This window comes from Drosophila persimilis, unplaced genomic scaffold (genome assembly GCF_003286085.1).
Source record: "Drosophila persimilis strain 14011-0111.01,24,50 unplaced genomic scaffold, DperRS2 tig00000431-arrow-pilon, whole genome shotgun sequence".
NCBI classification, from domain to species: Eukaryota; Metazoa; Arthropoda; class Insecta; order Diptera; family Drosophilidae; genus Drosophila; species Drosophila persimilis.
Window position 1 is genome coordinate 4,669,866 of NW_020825312.1, and position 19,169 is coordinate 4,689,034.

At 43.3% G+C, this 19,169-nt stretch overlaps 1 protein-coding gene across 1 annotated transcript in view; it reads left to right on the top strand.

The window, feature by feature from the left end:
* Window positions 1-19,169, top strand: part of LOC6597089 (Ig-like and fibronectin type-III domain-containing protein 2) — a 72,959-nt gene that overhangs the window by 23,435 nt on the left and 30,355 nt on the right. The window contains exon 2 of the mRNA XM_026989910.1: window positions 5,637-5,726. Within this exon, the coding sequence (XP_026845711.1) occupies window positions 5,718-5,726 (9 nt within the window). The 5' untranslated portion in view covers window positions 5,637-5,717. The remainder of the gene's footprint in view (window positions 1-5,636; window positions 5,727-19,169) is intronic.

The window sequence follows — 19,169 nt, forward strand, 5'->3', positions numbered from 1 at the left end:
TCTATAATCAATTTACACAATTTCCTCGTCATTTCCGCGATGCGATGCCTGCACAGAGCCACGGCCATGGCTGGCAGAGCCATGGCACAGGCCAAAGTAAGCTTTTAGAGAAGTAGCCTGAATTAGTATCCCACTGATTGCTTTCAGCTTTGCTCTCTCCCATGCCCTCCCACGTCTTTCTTTCCGCGTCCATCGCTTTCGCTGGCTTCCTTTGAGCCAGCCATAGTACAATGTTCCCTGTCAGCAGTAGTTGTAGGACAGGCGTTTTTGTTAGCCGCTGCTCAAAATAGATTAACATCTTCACGCAGCAGCAATTAAACATGTAGCAGACACATAGATTTTCCTCGGCACAAATGCTTTCCTCCACTCAAGTAAAAAGTTCATTGGAAATTGGCAATAGACGAACAAAAGATGCTCTAGAGAAGCTGTGCTAATTTTTCGGGGGGGATTACATATCCCATTCCATACGCCTTTGATGTCATTTCTTACGAACTTTGAGGGCGTTCTTGGAATCCTTCGACTTTAAATTAGAATGAAATATAAATCAATATACAAAATGTATACGCCACCAAAATGATTTAGCTTCTGGCTTAGTTATGATTAGGGGGAAGCCTTCATGGGGCTCCATCCTTATTCCCAGTTCCTTATTCCGTATTCCCTTCTCCATGCTACCCCAAGTGAGGGCATCTAAATACTGACCCCGCATATTGATACGCAGACGACGACGTAAAGTCGACTTAGGGTACACGAGAACTCCACCCCAACAGCCAGCCGGATGTCAGTGGAAGTGGAGGAAAGACAAGGCATAAGAAGGCAACTTTTCTTTGGCTTTGGCTTTTCTTTTCTGGTTTCCTTTTTTTCGCCATGCTGTACGTTCGCTTTAGTTGTGTTTTGTGGGCGGCGCACATGACTGGAAATTATTTAAGCAGCTGTCAGCTTTGCACCGTCGCGCTTTGCCACAGCCACGGCCCGGCCCTGGCCCGCCCCGACCCCGAGCTGGAGACAGGCCCAGAGTCAGCGACAGGGCCAGAGTCAGAGCCAGAGCCAGAGCCAAGTCGAGATGAGGAATATGGTAGGATCGGAAATGGGAGATAGGGGTAGGGTTGGATGAAGAGACAGTCACAAATTGGCAGGCTGCCTTCCTAGTTTGCTCCGTTGACTTTTTAAGCGCCAAGTGCGCACCCTGAACGCATGAAGATAAAAAGTACGAAAATAATCTTTCCCGTCTGTCTGCCTCGCCTCTGTTCCAGTGCTCCACTCCGCCAGTGCGTGTGTGTGGCGTGGTGTGGCTTAACTACCCGTACGAGGAGTATGTCTGCATAAAAGTGAAGTTTAAGGATAAGAAATGGGGAGCGGAACCGATTTTCTGCCACGTCCAAGTTGCGCCACTACAAAAAATGAGAGAACGTGGAAATTCAATCAGCCAAGAGTTCGGGTTAATTAAAAATTCGATGGCTGTGGTTGTTCCCAAAGAACCCTAATGGATTCTCCGATGCTGTGCCAGTGCTCAAGTAAATAATCATTGCATTCAATCGAAGATTTCTATCTGAAGTTCAGACTTTTATGTACCACAAAATTACATAATTAACGATTTCCAGTATCCGTTCTAGTTAATTGATTTTATTTATAAACACACCAAGGAATAACAGTACAGATAAGAGCACTGTTTCTTTTATTTATACCACGCACTAGATTGGGTTCTCCAGATAACGAATGTTGTCCAGTAAAAACCCAATCCATTCAAATGGATTATGTGACCAGTGTTAAGATGCGTCGAGGGCAGTCAGTTTGTGTTGCTCTCTCGCTCCCCTCCGCCAGAGGGCGCACCCTGCACGAGGAAGAGTGTGTGAGAGAGAGAAAATGAGTAAACGCTTGGAAGGGGGTTGCGTAGTTTCATTAGTTCCTTCTGGCTATAATAATGATCTGATCTCGTAGATATGTTAGTTCTTTCAGATTTCTCGAATGCCACAGATTTTCATTTTTTGTGGTGGCGGAAAGAGGCGGGGTGAAATTTTGAAATACACTTGAAATAGTGTGATATCACAGGAGTCTGAATACCAAATTTGATTACTCTAGCTCTTATTGTATCTGAGATCTAGGTGCTAATCGGGACGGACGGACAGAAAGACGTGGCTATATTGATGCTGATCAAGAATATATATACTTCATAGGTCCGGAAACGCTTTTTCCTGGGTGTTACACAAATCTATTTCCACCACAAATATAATACATCCCTAAAATCTTTGAGTATCGGGTATAAAAATTTATGTCAAAAAATTGGCAATAAAAGTTTATCCTGTTCCAGGATGTTACATTTTTCATACACCTAGGCTTTCGACAGTGATGTTTTTAAACTCATAATTCTTATTTTTGATCTCTGTTTTTTTTATTGTTAGCAAATAGAACGATACTTTTTATGCAGCGATAAAATCACGAAAAAATACAATTTATGACTAAAAAAATTGTATTCTACGAGCATTTCATAAGCTATTCCATGACAACGAATTCTAGATAGGCCCTTTGAAAAGATAAAATGGCAGCCCTGCATCAGTGTTGCAGTATATAATAGATTTAAGAACTAGTATATTTAGACTATGCGATGAATGTTCTTTAGTTTCGATCCTATGGACACACTTCTTCAATATTCAAAATGTTCCCATAACCAGCTCCATGATCAGGTCGATTTTTGGAGTTCCAGTTAAAAACCGAAATAATTTAATACGATCCTTGAATTGGCTTACTCTCGGTAACAAGTCTTTGAAGTGGAATGCAAAAAATGTAAGAAAAATAATGTGAACTGTAGATGGAATTTCATTACTTGCACCTTTGCAAAGTAATTGAAATGTTTATCTAGAAGACATCGCAGCTAGTCCCAACTGACCCTAATAAAGCCGGAAACTATTTTAGCTGCTTTTTAGCTAAGAGATATGTATGTATTTAATCAAATAAAAGGTTTCCCATCCCACAAAGCACCTCGACTTAAGGACTTACCATATGCATATTGCCAACACGCCACATCGTGGATGGCAAAAAATGTCAACCCAAAAGGGAAGGAAAAAAATAGATGGGATAACTTGCTGCAGTACCGTACTCCAAACCCCGAACCCGAACCCGTACCCGTACCCGTACCCGTACCCAAATACAAAGACTGTGGTGTGGTTAAAGTCAAAGTTGGTCTCGAGTTGATACTGCTGTTGCTGTTGGGATGTTGGGATGTTGGGAGTACTGCTGTTTGTTTTTTGGGGTGTTTGAGAATTTATTTATTGGCGCAGACTGGCATTGCTGCTGCTGCGTTGTTGCGTTGCTGCGTTGCCGCGGAAGACGTGGCAGTTTTGGTGGCAGCCGTTGGTCGGGCAACATTTTAGTGCCGGCTTTATTTAGGTGCAGCGCACGGTCTGAGGACTGAGGACTGAGAACTGACTCCCAGAGTAATGGGTTAAATAAAAAGCTAACTGCTAACTGCTATGCAGGTGCACGGGCGACTATCACCGAGACAATGTTTAACTATGGCTTTAAATGCTTAATTGTGAAATAGTTTTGCCGCTAGGACCAGGACTCTGCTCCTGTTGGTTCGGCTGTGTTGGCCAGTTGTTTATTCCTGTTGCCCCTAATGGAGGTTTAATGCAATTTGTGTACACAGTACAGAGAATGCCGACACACGAAGAAATTGTTTGCTATCGATAGACGGATACTTTACACCCGGAGAAAAAAGGCCTGACCACCGAAAAGTTACACTTGGATTTAAACATTTACATATGCCAATTATATTTGCCACGAGCGCTCTCGTAATAACAATAATATGAAAATATTTCACATTTAAATTAAATATTTTCATATTTCAAATAAAATAAATATCAAAAAAGGACTTTTGTATATTTTTATGTTTAAATCTAAGTTAATTTTATTTAATTTATAAATCTGTGTCATTTAAAAACCGATTATTTCACTTCAATATACCATTTTTCTCTCAGTGTTGTTGGCCAGGAAGTGCAGTCACACCTTTTGTGGGGTTTAATTAATTCTTAGCCACTGTGCGCTGTAGTCTTTTATTAAAAAAGAATCTAGACTCTGCACATATACATATAAAGAGTAATCTATCTATGTATAAATAACAGAGTAGAAAAGATGCACTTACGATTATAATTTCTAGGATACATCACTTATTTTGGTTAGTTTCTGGGATTATCGTTGTAGTTTTAATACTGTAGCTGATTAGTTCGGAAAGATTCGGTAAGATTTTGATTTATTGGGTATTTTTGTCGTCGCAAAAGGGCAGCCACACCTGTGATTATTGCTACTCAAAATACGTACTACGGGTATTCGCGTGCCTTTCCCCAAAACGACGACACGGCGTTGCCGTTCACTGTTTTCTGAAGAATCCCTGAACCACAACACAAATAACGTTTATTCCTTCAACTTCTGCTTAGCTCTCCCCTCGGCTGTTTTCGGGGGGGAGCCCCACTCCTGCTCCTCCTGAGAGCGTGGTAATTAAAGCGAAATAAAGTGTGGGTGGGTGGGTTTTTATGGCTTGGTCCCGAAGATGTGGAATGTGGGATGGGGGGGTGGCAGCCTGCCGGCAATCCTTTAAATGTTTGTCTAGCTGTTTGGAAGTCATCCTTATCCTTGGCAGAAGGGGGGGAGGGGGAGCCCCATGTAGATGTTGGAGTTATGGGCGTGCCTGGCATAGTTGTTGTTGCTGCTGCTGTCTGCTATTCATCGTCGCTGCCGGGGAGGTTCTGCTGTAGTCACAGTCACAGTCGCACTTTCTTTTGTTGCTACTGTTGCTGTTGTTGTTCGTACTACGTAAAATTAATTTGCACAGCCGTTTTTCATTTCGTTTGTCGCTTCAATGTTTAATGTCTACGCTGTGTGTGCCTGTGTCTGCCTGTGTGTGTGTGGGGGAGTGGGCGTGGGAGTGGGCGTGTCTGTATCTCTGTGTGAACGTTCCTTGCATATTTTAGCAAGATTGCATTCATTCCAAATTCATCGCACTTATACCCACCCACCCAGAAGCCCACCTGCCCTACACACCTTTCGCTCCAATACTTCCAAAAGGAGCTACAATCACTTACTCCTCTGCCTGGCACGGCCTGTCCTGGAGTGGACTGGGCCTGGGCCTGGGCCCGAGACTTGGAGCACTGGGAGCACCGTGGGGACTGTGACTGCGACTGCGACTGCGACTGCGACTAAGAGGAGCAGTTACGACGAGGTCTAAAGGTAGATTTATTTGTGCTTAGCTTCCTCTGAAACGTTTACCTGCAAATTTATAACATTTTTAATGCTAATGCAAATTTGCAAACACAATTCGAGCGTTTATGCCATGAAAGGAGTTAATTTCCTTTATGAACAAAAGGCGTCTACATTGTGAGCACCTCGACCCAGATCCTTTTCAGAGGTGGGATGGTTGGGGATGGGGAAGGGGATGGTAAATGAAGGAATGCCATAGAAATGTCTCAGATTTTCTTAAGTAAGCTTAAGGCTTAAGGAGAATATTGAAAGAAAAATTACAATCGAAAGGGTGCTTTTATATCGGGTGTTTATATCGTAGCTACTCATTATTTTACTTAATAATATTCATAGATATAAATACGAGTATGGAGACTAATTGATAACTATATTTTCCACTTTCCTTGCAGAACTTGAACGATTTAAACGAATGACTTGAATGAATTTGTGGAAGACTTTGAAGGAGAAAAGATTCAGCAGTCGCATACTTTATGAGCCACGTAAGTCCGATCTCCCAGCTCATTAACATCGAACCCCCATCGGGCTGCCGAGCAGTCGATATATCATTTTACGAGTGCCGTCATGGGCCGCCATCAAAGTAAACAATTTGACCAGAATGATACCCTTAAGCGCGCTGCAATAGCTGGCAATTTACCTCTTTTTTTGGGGTCTGAATGGCCGTAAAGTCTGTGTCGGAGGGCTGAGAGAGACAGAGAGAGAGAGAGAGAGAGACAGGGAGAGAGTGAGAGATATATAGAGAGGACTGAAATTGGGAGGCAAAAAAAATTTATAGACAAACTTGTGCTACTGCAGCGCGGGGCGAGGCGAGGCGGTGCTTGGGTGGCCGAACTTTTGCCTGAATATAATATTCATAAATTTAATCCGAACAAACACTTTTCGCGTATTTCGTGGGCTTTATATTTGGTTTTTCTTGGTTTTGTTCTTGCTCTTATTTCTGCCCGTTTATCACTGAGACGACGTCAAGTATTCCACTTTTGCAACATTTTCCGGGTTCGGTTCAGTTCGGTTTGCTTTTGCTTCTGCCTCGCCCCCGCCATCACCCGCCCTCTCCCTGTGTTTTTGGTGGCAGAGAAGAAATAAACAAAATAAATAATTCATAATGCAAATAGGCCAAAATACACACAGACAAACCGAATGCCAAGGCAACGAGAAAATAAGAGCCCGAGGCACCATTGCAACCCAGCTCAGACTCAGCCCCATCCCTAGCCTCATCCTCAACCTCAGTCTCAATCTGGCTCTGACTTAGATTCGGACTCCACTCGACTCCACTCCATGCCAGGCCTCCACGCCACTCTAAACCACTTGGATCCGTCGAGGACTGGGAGGCAATCTGGCCTATGTCCTGTGTCCTGTGTACATAAGCAGTTTTCAGCCGAAAGGATTATCAAACGAATCAGGTATTCCCAGCATTGTTGGCATTGCCCCCCAAATGAGGGATTCTTTGGGGACATAAAACACTAAAACAATAAAAAAGAATGTCAAAAGAACGCTTCAACAGGCACTGGAAGAAAATTCTAAACTATTACCAAATAAGTTTATATTTGTCAATGTTTTAGGAATAGTTTAGTCCAGCACAGCTGGATTAGGGATCAGTCATGCTTACATGATTATGATGCATAAATTCATGCATCAGTTTTTCAAAAATGAGGCGTAAAAACAGTACGATCCATTTTCGTGTTGGATTCATTGCTGGTGCTTTATTTCGATAGCTGATAGTATCGTTAAGAACACGCCCTAAGTCGCGAAAACGATTATACGATATGTTTTTCGGTTCCATTCGCGAGACTTCGAAGTTCGATAGTTCCTGAGCTGAATATATTTAAGTAAGGAATGTATGAAAGGCATGATGCATACATGATGTATATTGTTGAGAGATCCCTTTCCCTTAAATCACGTCACATTGAGCTCGTTCAGCAGCACAGCTTGCTCAGCGCTCAGTGATTGACTGCATACGATAGTGCCGATGATTAGCGATTGTCATGCATGAATTCATGCAACAGATGGAGCATAAAAATGCATGTGATGTGCTCCATGTGATGCATTTCTTTTTGCCTATATCGAAATGATGGATGGACTTATGCATGTGCAAATTAATCATCGCCACTATCGGGTGAAATCCATCACTGAGTGATGATCCATTGATTCAGATTGTCCAAAACTTGAATAAACCGAACTCAAACCAAATCTTTAAAGATTTTGTTTTTGGAACACGGCTATTTTGGTTTAATTAATTCAACAGTCTGTGGCCCTGTCTGCATTGGTGGCAATAGTGTCAAGTCCATATCCCCTTTTCTCGCTGTGCACGCTCTTTCGGGGTGAACTTATGGTCTGCATGGCTAAGCCACGGTTAAGGGTTTTACGGCTTAAAATAGTCAACCAAGGCTAAGCAGAAACAGGGGCCGCAACATCAACCGGATGCGGGGTGCTTCGCGCGGGGGAGGAGAAGAGAACTGGAAAGGGCAGCAGCGCATATATTAAATAAAAAATGCAAAATCGTGGGTGAGGGTGATGAACGGGCGTGTGGGGGGAGGGTAAATGCAACTAAAATAATCAACAAAAAAAGGAGGAAAAAGTAGGTGGAAATGCAAGAAAAAGCAGCAAAAGCAGGCAACATCTAGCGTAATCGCCATGCAACACACAGATACACACACACCAGCACACACACACCAGCACACACACACCAGCACACATACAAAGAGAGAGCATGGTAAAAAATGCAACAAAATCGGATTAAAAAGTGCTCACGGGTTGAGCAACCGAGCAAAAGACCAAAGCCAAAGCCAGGCAGAAACAAACGCAAACGCAAACACCAAAACCCTCTACCAAAAGCATTTTTGCCCTGGCAAAAGAGATACAAATTGCAGTAAGACGGTTTTTTATAGTTCAACGATGGATTTACGATGTTGCCTGACTTTGAACTACATTTATTGGGGTTGAGTTTCAGCCCCCAAGCCACCGTGCCACCGTGCCACCGTGCCACCGAGCCACCCAGCCACTAACCATGCCACATGGAGGAGACCTCTGACTGACAGCGCGCCTCGCGAGCCGCTTAAGTTGCCGGGAAGGTTCATCTACTTCCACTACGTAGTGGTACTATGAATGGTGCTGGAGGAGACTACGGGCATCTATCTGTCTAGTTGGTTAACAGCTGGCTGCGGTACACTGCGGGAAAGTCCTGGCCGAAGAACCATGAAAGACTGATCACTAGGATATCGTTTTTCTCAGTGCAGTCCGGTGTGCTGCTCCACCGGGTGTAACTGTACTTGGGTGCTCGTTCGACCGTTACGAGTCTGGGGCTGCATCGTAAAAGTTGCAACTTTCTCTCTGCCTCCTACACTCGATGAAGTACAAGTAGATGCAAAAAAAGAGAGAAATAATAAAAGCCGGAGGAGTCAGAGGAGCCGGCAAGGAGCATATAATACGGCCGTAAACTGAAATGCTACGGCCGCCGGAACGTTGCAACAAAATTGCAACCATGTTCTAAGCCGTTTTACGGTCACACCCACAAGGGAGCAGCGGAATGGTGGCGGGTGGAGGGTGGAGTGTGGAGGGTGGAGGCATTTCAGGGAAATTACGGATTCAAATTAGCGGCACTCAATCTCAATCTAGAGAGTTCTGGCCGCCCACTCAACCGCCGTCTAATGCGTTTTATGATGCCCACTTTGTAGGGGGGCCGACCACCTCTCCACCTCTCCACCCTCCCAGGCCACTCCCCCGTGCCGTCGTTCGTGTTCGGCCCAGTTCTATGCAATTTAATCAACTTATCGCGTTAAATGCACAAAGCGTTCTTTTTTTTTTTTTTAGTAGTTTTTCCTCCAGCCACCGCCCATCGACCATCGCCCATCGTAACCCCAACAGCAACCCCATCGGTATCCAAAGTAATCAATGATTTTTCAGTTTTTGCATTAAAATGCAAAAACCCACCGCCCGTGCCCCTGTCCCTGCCCGTGCCACTGCCCGTGTCCCTGCCCCTGTCCCTGTTTGCGCTCTTTGTTTCCCTCTTAGCCCAAACTTCCCCGCCATTTGAGCCACATTTTACTCATTGGCTCTGTTGCTTATTTAGGGCTAATTAAGTTTCATTTAATGGCTGCTGCCATTGGAAGTAGCTGCTCAGCTGTGAGTGGGGGAGCGGTGCGAGGGGCCTTGGGAGCAGGAGTGGGGCTGCGAGTAAAGTTGGCTGGGGCTTGGGTACTTTACAGTTTAGCAGTTTGCTGTTGTTGTTGATGGGTTGCACAAAAAACAAAAACAAAAAAAATAAAGGAAAATAGAAAATTTCCGCGTGCCGCTTTTTAACTTTTCCCCGAGTTGGCAATTGAAAGTTTCTTGCGGCTGCGGCAAGGGGCTGTGGATAGAGCCAGTGCAAAGGGGAATGCCAGATACATACATACATATATAGATAAAGATATAGATATAGATACCCCCGCCCCTTCCCAATTTAGGATTTTAAGTGAACTATGGATAACTTTTGTTTGAATGATCCGAGTCCTATTTGGACAGAGTTTTGGTTTTTGTTAGAGTGCACTCTGCTCTCCGTTCTCCGCTCTCCGGGTATCGTTTAAGGTTTGCTTAACCCCATTGGGGTATCGCCCTTATGGGATGATTAATACCAATCGGTAATGCTTTACTGGTTACGTTTCGATTATCCATAACTAGTTGATGGTTGATTGAACAACACCCCTAGGCCACTTTAAGCTATTAGCAGCCGTCCTGGATAACTAAACTTTTGGCTATTTTTAATGTAGACTCGAATAAATGTGCCTTTATCCGACAATATATCGATGGCCAACCACAAAGGTCTGCTTAAACAAAGTCAATATAAACAAACACCTGATAATTATCAATTAAAACCAAAAAACTATTCCATCAGCGGAACATTAAAGTAATAAACTTATCAAAACATGAAGACCATAGTATCACAGGACCACTCGGTCTATTTTACCATCTGCCCAAAGAATATTCCACTCACTTACGGAATTCTCATTTGCAATATCTTAAAATACAAGAGTACCAAAAATATTCCGTAATATCCACACTGATTATTCACTATTATAGTACTGGTAATCTGAAAGAAAAAAAACATAGCCATATTTAAATTAAATATTCGTTTTGAAATACAAAAATAGAGAAATTATATAGAATTATATTTGATTTGAACATAAATGTATTTAAAAGTCTTTTAAATACGGCTCATATTTAAACGAAATATAAAACAATTTAAAATCAATATAATATATTAAATTTACAGAAAATATATTTAATTTACTAATAGATAAATAATATAATAAATAAATCAAATTTCGGGCTACGACGACGACCCAAAACTTTTTTATATATCAGAGGGAGACTCGAAAATATTTAATTTAAAATTTATTTACTTTAAACATGAAATATATTTGTGCCAAAACTAAAGTGCAGACACTTGCACTTCCAGCAACATGAAGGAATTAGCGCCGATCACCCGTGCTAAATACAAGGCGATAGATGATGTTTTGAGGGTCTTAAGCAGACACGAGACACGAAATCTGTTAATTACATATACTACGTTAAGCTGACGACAATAGCAATACCCGTCTGTGAAACGAGAGTAAGATTCTAATACGGGGGCCATTCAAGTGCTGTCTTGATTCAAAATTAAGCAGAAATTATGTGAAGTACAGCATTGTCAATCAATTAGGGCTCTAAACAATGCACATTGTTCAGGGCCAGACAGGTGATGTTGTGGTGCACCTAAATCCGAAAATCCTCAGTGGAACAATGGGTATTGCCAAGCTCCTGATGTTTTCATTCTACACATTGAACTCTAAAACTTTGAGCCCAAGCAAAGACCCATCTCAACATATCATCAGAATGAAAATAAAAATAATTGTTTTAATTAAATAAATTAGCTGACCACAAGCAAACCTCGTGTGGTTTTTCTCCTACACGAGCATACGTATTTATGTACATCATTAGTCGGCTTGTGGCTTTAGTTCACAGAACAGAAATAGCAGGCAATTTTCGACTAATGGTTCGACCTTCTAGGGTTGAGATTTAGTGAAAATTATTTCGTAAATCTTTCTGGTTTCAATCGTTCACAGGTGGTATACAATCAGCTATGCCCATGCTACGGCATATAGCTAGAACAGACTTAAATGATTTATAATTGACAGCTTGAGCTGAACAGAATATAGCAGAACAGAGCAGAGCAGAGAGAAACCGAGTGGAGTCACTTGTAACACCAACACAGCAGCCCTGTCCAGTCAGCTGGCCCGGTCGGTCGGTCGGACGGTCGGGCACTCATTATTCATAGACAGTCCAGGCCAGACCAGGCCAGGCCAGGCCGGGCCAGGCCTGGCTAATATATAGATTTGTGTATATACATAGGTATACTCGTACCTGCGGGGCAGCGTAATCCGAACCGGTTCGTGTAAGGCATTTCTTTCAAGTGCACACTCCACTCCGCGTGCTGTACGTAGGTTCTCGCTCACCCTTTACTGCGCCAAACCAAGCCAAACCAAACCAAATCAAATCAAATATATGTACTGCGAGATATACTGCATACGAGTATACCCGTGCTGGTGCAAAACAAGTTTTCGAGCAACAAACTGGCTCGGCAGGCCATTTGAATATTTATGAATTCTAGTGCAAAATGAACAGCAACCAATACTACGCAAATGAATACAAAATAAATACAAAATACATAAAAAAAACGCTGGATTCGGGCGCCGAATCGTATCACACCCTTGCAGATCGATCCATAGACTTTCAGGCAGGAATACAATGAAACTCATGAAGGGTATTCATAAGATCGCATAGTGTGAAGGTGAAACGAACCAAAAATCGACAGCTGTAAATCGTGTGCATCTTTATTGGCTGTGGTTTGTGTGATTTTAGCTTGACTTTTGTTTTTGCCCATTCACACCTCGAGTGGAAAACGAGAGAGATGCAGATACACACTTAAAATAAATGCTGCGAGACAATTAACCGAGACTAAGTACTTTGCAAACAGTTACAAGGTCAAGGCAGCCCCAAAGCCGAGAGAGTTTCGTCCCCCAAAGCCACCAGAGCCACCAGAGCCACTGGACCACTCCATGAATTCCGACAGTGATTCAAACAGAAACAGCTGTTCCGAGCAATCGACGCGTTACGCCTGCGCACAAATATGCAAATTTTTCAATGAGACTCCCGACCAAAGATTAAGACAAAGACAAAGAGACAACAGCTGTCTAGCTGCAACAGCTGACGGAGTAGGAATGTGTGTGCCTGTGACTGTGCCTGTGTGTGTGTGTGTTCGAGGCAAAGTTCTCTAATAATTTAGTGTGATTAGGGTGGGACTAATTTGAGTTCTTTGTTTGACGATAATATACATACGTATGAAACTGAAGTGGAAAAGTTGGCAAAGTTGGAGATGAAATTTCAGCAGTAAGCTGACGCTGTGGAACGGACACCAGTTGGGGAAAAAGTAATAAAATGTTGGGGAAGAAATAAGCTCATGCTGCCAAGTAAATTTATTAAATAGATGGCTTTAATTAAAAATTTGAAAACAGCTTTAAAATATTGCCTTTGACAAGTACAGACATTCAAATAATTGCAGGACTGTGGCCAAACACATTCTCCGAGTCCGAACTAATTATTTAATCCCGTAAGAAAATGATTCGGATTCTCGATAAATATAATTCAATTAAGAAATGTCCACATTCCGTGCCAAATCAAACAACTACTGACGTGGATGGAGACGTATGTACATGAGCAGTGACAACCTAATTGAATCTTTGTGTCGGCAACAATTTCGGCAAGGTGAAAATGTTGTTATTCTACACTTGAATTACATTTGCATGTAGCTACACGTGTATCTGTCCAAGGACAACAGTGCGTATTAGTAATGCATATGCTATGCATCGGCGTGTATGGGCCTTCTGTGGGTGGCGCCAGGGCCCAGGCGGAGGCCCACAGAGAGCATCTGCCTGTCACCCTCCTGTCCCCTTTGGGAAATATTTCAATTCATGCGGGATTCATTTAAATTGTCCATCTTTAATGCTGTTAATAGTCTGCAATCAAGCGGTTATTTGTTGTAGTTGCTGTCCTGGCTGCCTCTCCTGTCGGCTGTGCATGCTAATGCAATTTCTAGACAGCCAAGAGACAGACAAAGCGTTAACAAAGACGTCTTGTTCGCCGTCTTCGTCGTCGTCTTCGTTCTCGTTCTCGTCCTTGTCCTTGTCGTCGTCCTGCTAGACAATGTTCATTGGACTTGGTCTGGGCTGGCTGGATAATTTTGCATTTATAATGCTGTCAAATACATTCAGTGTTGTTTTTGGCCTTAAGATAATTTATTTAGCAGAGGTAAATGTGGTCAGGTGTGTGAGGAGATGCCTGACGATGGGGAATTTGTGGTTGGCAGACGACTGTTTCGATAGTGTGGGCTTGGACATTCAAGGAAGCCTCTTGGGGTAATTCTGGTGGCGATGTAAATACTTCATTGATCAAATATATCGATTGATAAAGCCATGGTAGATCCCAGAGGCTGGGCCATAGCCGCATTTTGTGTGCTGTTCGGAAATGAGGAAAAAAGATCCTACTTTCCTCTCCATCCACTGGGAATTGTGTAAAAATTGGGAGTTTAATTGGCTCGAAATGGGCTGTCCTCAAATTCCATCCCACCTTGGATTACCCATCCCTTGTGACGCTTTGATCATTCCAAATATATTAAAACTAATTGCCGGATATTTCGATGACAAAACGACAAAAACATTCAGAATCACTTCTCAGTTTTTGGGGCGAATTTAATTGCATTTTCGTTATTTCGGATCGCTAGACGGGGAGAAAGAAGATAAGCGAATCAGGTTTCAAATACGTTTCCAAACAAATTGTACGAGTATTTTTTACGGCATATAGCACATTAATTTGGCAATGAAAACATCAGAAAAAGTGTCACAAGATGAGCTTCGTATTTGTCCAGCCAGTATTTTATCAGAGATCTAAACGCTGATTCTTATTAGTCATCAATTATGGCGGCTATAAGAAAAGACAGTTGATTAGATTATTCGCAGTACTATTGAATCGAATGTTGCTCAGAACCCTTTTAGCAGGTCTATAAATATAGTCTCGGCTTTGGGGGGTTAGCGTAATAAACATTTATGGCGGCTAATACTGGTATTGAGTACATTGAACTGTCTGAAAGAATTATTCTTGTTGGGGGTGTGTCATCGTCATCTCAACCGTCGAGCCCGGCCGGATAAAGGGGCAAGTTCAAGACACATAAATTACATTTGATTATCAAAAACAGTTACCAAAACTACTTACAGCCATTCTCATACTTTCTGCCATAACTTTGAGCCTCGTAGCCACCCAGCCCCGACCACGGGGAAAAAATGAATAGATGAGAATACAAAAGACGCCCACAAAACTATGTCAGTCGGTGGGCTGTGGGTCTCCTCCTCCCCTGCCCTCTTGCCCTCTTGTAGTTCCATGTCAAGCTGCCTTGTCAACGGCAAAGTTTTCCCCCCTCCCACATGTTGGGGTGTTGCGTTCTCCGTTGGTGGGTTGGATGGTCGGGTATGGCGTCCGGATAATACGTATTTGGGTCTATATGGTTGGGTATAAATTTCACTTTGTGTTTCGCTGGGCTTATATTTATTTGGAGCCCCTCCTTGTGCCGGCTGTCTGTCTGAGGATTTGTGTGCGAGTATTTTCAATTATACATATATGTACATACATATACACGCAATTTCGTATACATGGTAAGTACGGGTATCCCACACACAGATCCAGGCATGCATAAACAAAGTAACAACAAAGTCGACAGGTTGAAACAGAGCGCAAATCGGATGGGGAAGACGGAGACGGAGACAGAAACAGAAACAGAAACAGAGACAGCCGGGCCAGACATACGGACGGACGGACGGACAGACAGACAGACGTAGCTGTGCAAAAGTTAACAAAACACAAAACCAATTTAACTTCTTGATTTTTGGTTCATTTTCATAAATAAGTGAAAAAGCGGCAACAGCACAAGTCCCGGAATAAACCCCATGCCATACCCTAATCGTAATGCCGCTGCACGCTCTTACGCCTCGACACCCAACAAGCCCCGGTTCCAGGTCCCACGTATCCCTGCCCGTATCCGAATCCCCCTTCCGATTCGTGGCCCCTTCACACACGTCCTTGCCTTCACTGTTCCGAGCATCATCAGCTGCTTTTTGTGTGCTCATTACGGCAACTTGACATTAATAGGCAGCAAACAGCAACACACACACACACACACACACACACAGAAATCTATACAAATATATATGTATTACGTATTACGTGTGTGTGTGCACACACACAGATACAAACGATTACAAATAAGCCCTGCTGGGCTTTTCCCTCCCTCTCTGCAAATAATTAAATTTTCAATTATAATCAGGAGTAAATCGGGAACGGCTTTTTTTTGTGTGGGATTTTCTGTCTTGGCAGATATTTATATAAATTTGCAATCTTTTTGGAGATTTATAGGACGGACTGTATTCAAGGGAGAAGAATATTTGGCTTGAACAAGGGCTTTTTCGACCGATCATTGACAGATCGTTCATTGAAGCACTTTCTTTGAGAGGTACATATATTTATTGAACATTTAGTGGGTAGTAATTTGTTTTCTTTTAAAAACTATTCCCTGTAAGAGGCACGCTCTTATGGCTTCGACCTACAACACCAACTATTTACAGATTATCCTTTAAATCGTGTCCACTTTCAGTAGTTTTATTTATCAGACTCCCAATCGAAACAAGTCAACGGAGTATCAGGCTCAAATGAAATCACAGACGAGTATGACGTAAAGTTCCGTTTGAAACTAACTAAATAATCTATTAAACTAAGCAGAAAAATTACCATAGCTTTGTTTATTATTTGCACTGTTCGAGAATGCATACATACTCGTACATGTATATGTTTGTGCTCTGTCCGTGTCCGCCGTGTATACATATATCCGACATGAATACTGTGTGCACAACGTATTCCTATGGCAACAAATATGGCGGGATATAAAAAGTTGACATTCATTTGTGTCTCGTTTTTGGCCACCATACACGTAATGCCGAAAGTTTTTGCTAAACCGATTTCCATTTGTAAACAAAAACCTTCGTTGTTGTCTGTGTCCCAGAATATTATTTGCATTTGGTGCGTTCTGCTCGAGGGGAAGGGGGCGGTCGTGTCAAACTTTCTGTCGACTCCACAAAAAGCAGGCATCCAACATATTCTCTATATAAAATGTGGAATTTCATTTTCTAGTAATTATTATTCGGAGCTTTCAATGCGTGTCCGTCCGCTGGTTCTGGCCTTGGCTTGGTGTTGGTGTTGGTGTTGGTGTTGGTGTTGGCGTGTTCGAGTTCGAGTTCGAGTCCGCTCTTCCTTGCTCAAGTGGTCAAAGTTTTATTGGCTTCTCTTTGGTTTTTGTTTAATTGCAAAATACCCGGAGAGTGTGGACCAACTTTGGCTTGACCAACGTCATCTGCTTGGCTTGACTTGTCCTGGCCGGGACCCCTGCTCTACTCTGCTCTGGTCTGGTCTGGTCTGGGCCTGTTTATGGCCCAAGTTGAGTGAGGTAAAAGTTTTCTTATTTACCTGTTGGAGCAGACAATACTTTATGGCCTGATGATGATTATAACGCTGGCCCCTGACTCCAGATTTATGAGGTCTCTTCGAGAGCCGGTGAACAGGAGCTGGTTCTGATTGGAAGTGTGTGTTCTTTCAAGACAGATTGTGGTGGTTCACTGCACTTTTATTTATGTTTTCATAGCAGCCACTAATAGAGTACAGGCAACTGATTATCGATTTCACAACTCAGATTGGTCGCAATGAATGTCTCTTGTGGTATGGTTACCAATCTGTGGGGCATCAATCGTCGGAGGAATAGTCTAAGACACTCTTAGCCCTGTCCATCCACACGAGAACAACATTCATCGATTATGCCTAAGCCTCGACATGTCCGAATGGCTTAGCGCCAAAATATTCGGAGACAGTAGGACAAGAGCGAGCATCCACAACAATTTCGTCAACGTCCATTTGGCATGAGTGCAGAGTACATCCAGTGTCCGAAACTATCAATATCTAAATATCATTTAGCACTAATCCCCGATACAATTTCGTTGCTCTGTTAATGCCCCTGACAGCTGACCCGAAAGACCGTTTCAACACTTTCAATCAACTGGGGCCAAAAAGGTTTCTCATTCATTTTCATTTTAAGACTCAGACATCAGCTGCTCCCCATCTGCCCAGGGACGGGGCTATCTTCCCTTGCTCCCTTGCTCTCGGGCTTCATCTCTTGCCAAATTGTTCAAAGTTGGTTTTGCTTTTGTTGCTGCTGCTGCCGCTGTTGCTGTTGCTGGTGGTTTTTTGTTGGCTTAAAGCTGCTTCTCAAGTGGCTTTTTGGGAGGCGCCAACTTTGCTTTCGCTCTGTGCTTTTGGCTGAAGATATTCGCTTATAACTTGGAAAATTACAAAAAAATTTTGCGTATTTGTTTCGGTTGGGCCGACCGGCTTTGACTGGGTGTTGCGGTACACATGCTCTTGTGTCCGTCACCCTCTCTCTGGTGGTGCAACAAGAGCCAAAGGGAAAATCAAATAAGCAACAGCCAACACATCTCCGACTCCGACGCCGACTCCGACGCCGACTCCGACGCCGACTCCGACTCTGAAAGCATAAAGCTCTGAGCAGGCAGGCAGCCGAAGACGAGCGGCATGCAACCAAACCATCAAAAGCCGGAAACTAAAATTTTGCGGCAGAAGTTAAGGCAACGCGCAGAACTTGTCGATTGTGCGTTGGTTACCCGCCTGCCCGTCTGCCCATCTTCCCATCTGCTCGGCTGCTCGGCTGTCTTTCTGATTTTCTGCCGTCCTGCTGGCTTGCTTCTGCTTGCTGGCTGGTTCAAAACTTTATTTTTTTTTCATCATCCCCATCTTTTTTTTTCGGTTTATTTTTGCCTGCAAAAATCGTGCCAACAACTGATTTGACTGAGGACTTTTACCGCACTCCACTCGCTGTGCGGAAGAGTGGTTAGGTTTTTCTTTGGGTGTTGGCGGGGCGTGGGAGCTGCTGGCGGATGGGGGGAGTGCTTCTTATTTAGTTCTTTCCAGCTACTTTGCCACTGAGCGAAAGAATCGTGGCTGTCTTGGCCTGGTAGGACTGCACTTGTAGGAAATTCCGGATGCAATCAATTGGCTTGAAGTGGAGTGCTCACACCTTGCATTGTTCAACGCCAATCGTATTACTCAAGGTATCCTTTGCCATGCCGATAACTAGTCTGACTGTACCTTTGAGTCTTTGAGTCGAATGCCAACTTTCTCGCAGTGCTCTGCTGGCTCCACTGGCTCCATCGCTCTCTGTGCATATTGCCGGCATCTTCTATACGTATCCATTCAGTTCCCAATTGCGTGATGACTTCAGTTCAGAAGGGGCGGGTGGAGGGGGGCTGGGCGCTGGGTTCAGGCTCAGGCACTCAACTACTTTATTTGTGCTTTTGTAGCTGGTCGCGTTATTATTTAACTTGTGAATGCTTTCAATGATGCGTAGTTATTTATTTTTTCGCTTCGCATTTTATGCTGATTTCGCTCCAACTCTTGCAAACAGCTATTGTGTATAGTATTTTAGGATTTGCAACACCACAGCAGAGCAAAGCAGAGCAAAGCACACCCCACCGCCCCGAAAATGAGGGAAACACGCGCCAGAGACGGCATCTGGTCGAATGGTTTGGCGTACTTTTAACTTTCGTTGGCCATTTGGTGAGCATGTTTTTCTTTTCTATTTGTTGACGGTCCGAATCCAACTTTGCGCCGCAAAAGTTTGTTTATAAATCAACTTTTTGTTGCTGTGCAACAACAACAGCAGCAGCAGCAAAAGGAGCAGCTACGAGGGAACTTTTCTTTGACTCCGACTCTGGCTGCCCCTCTGCCTTTATCCAGCCCTCCCC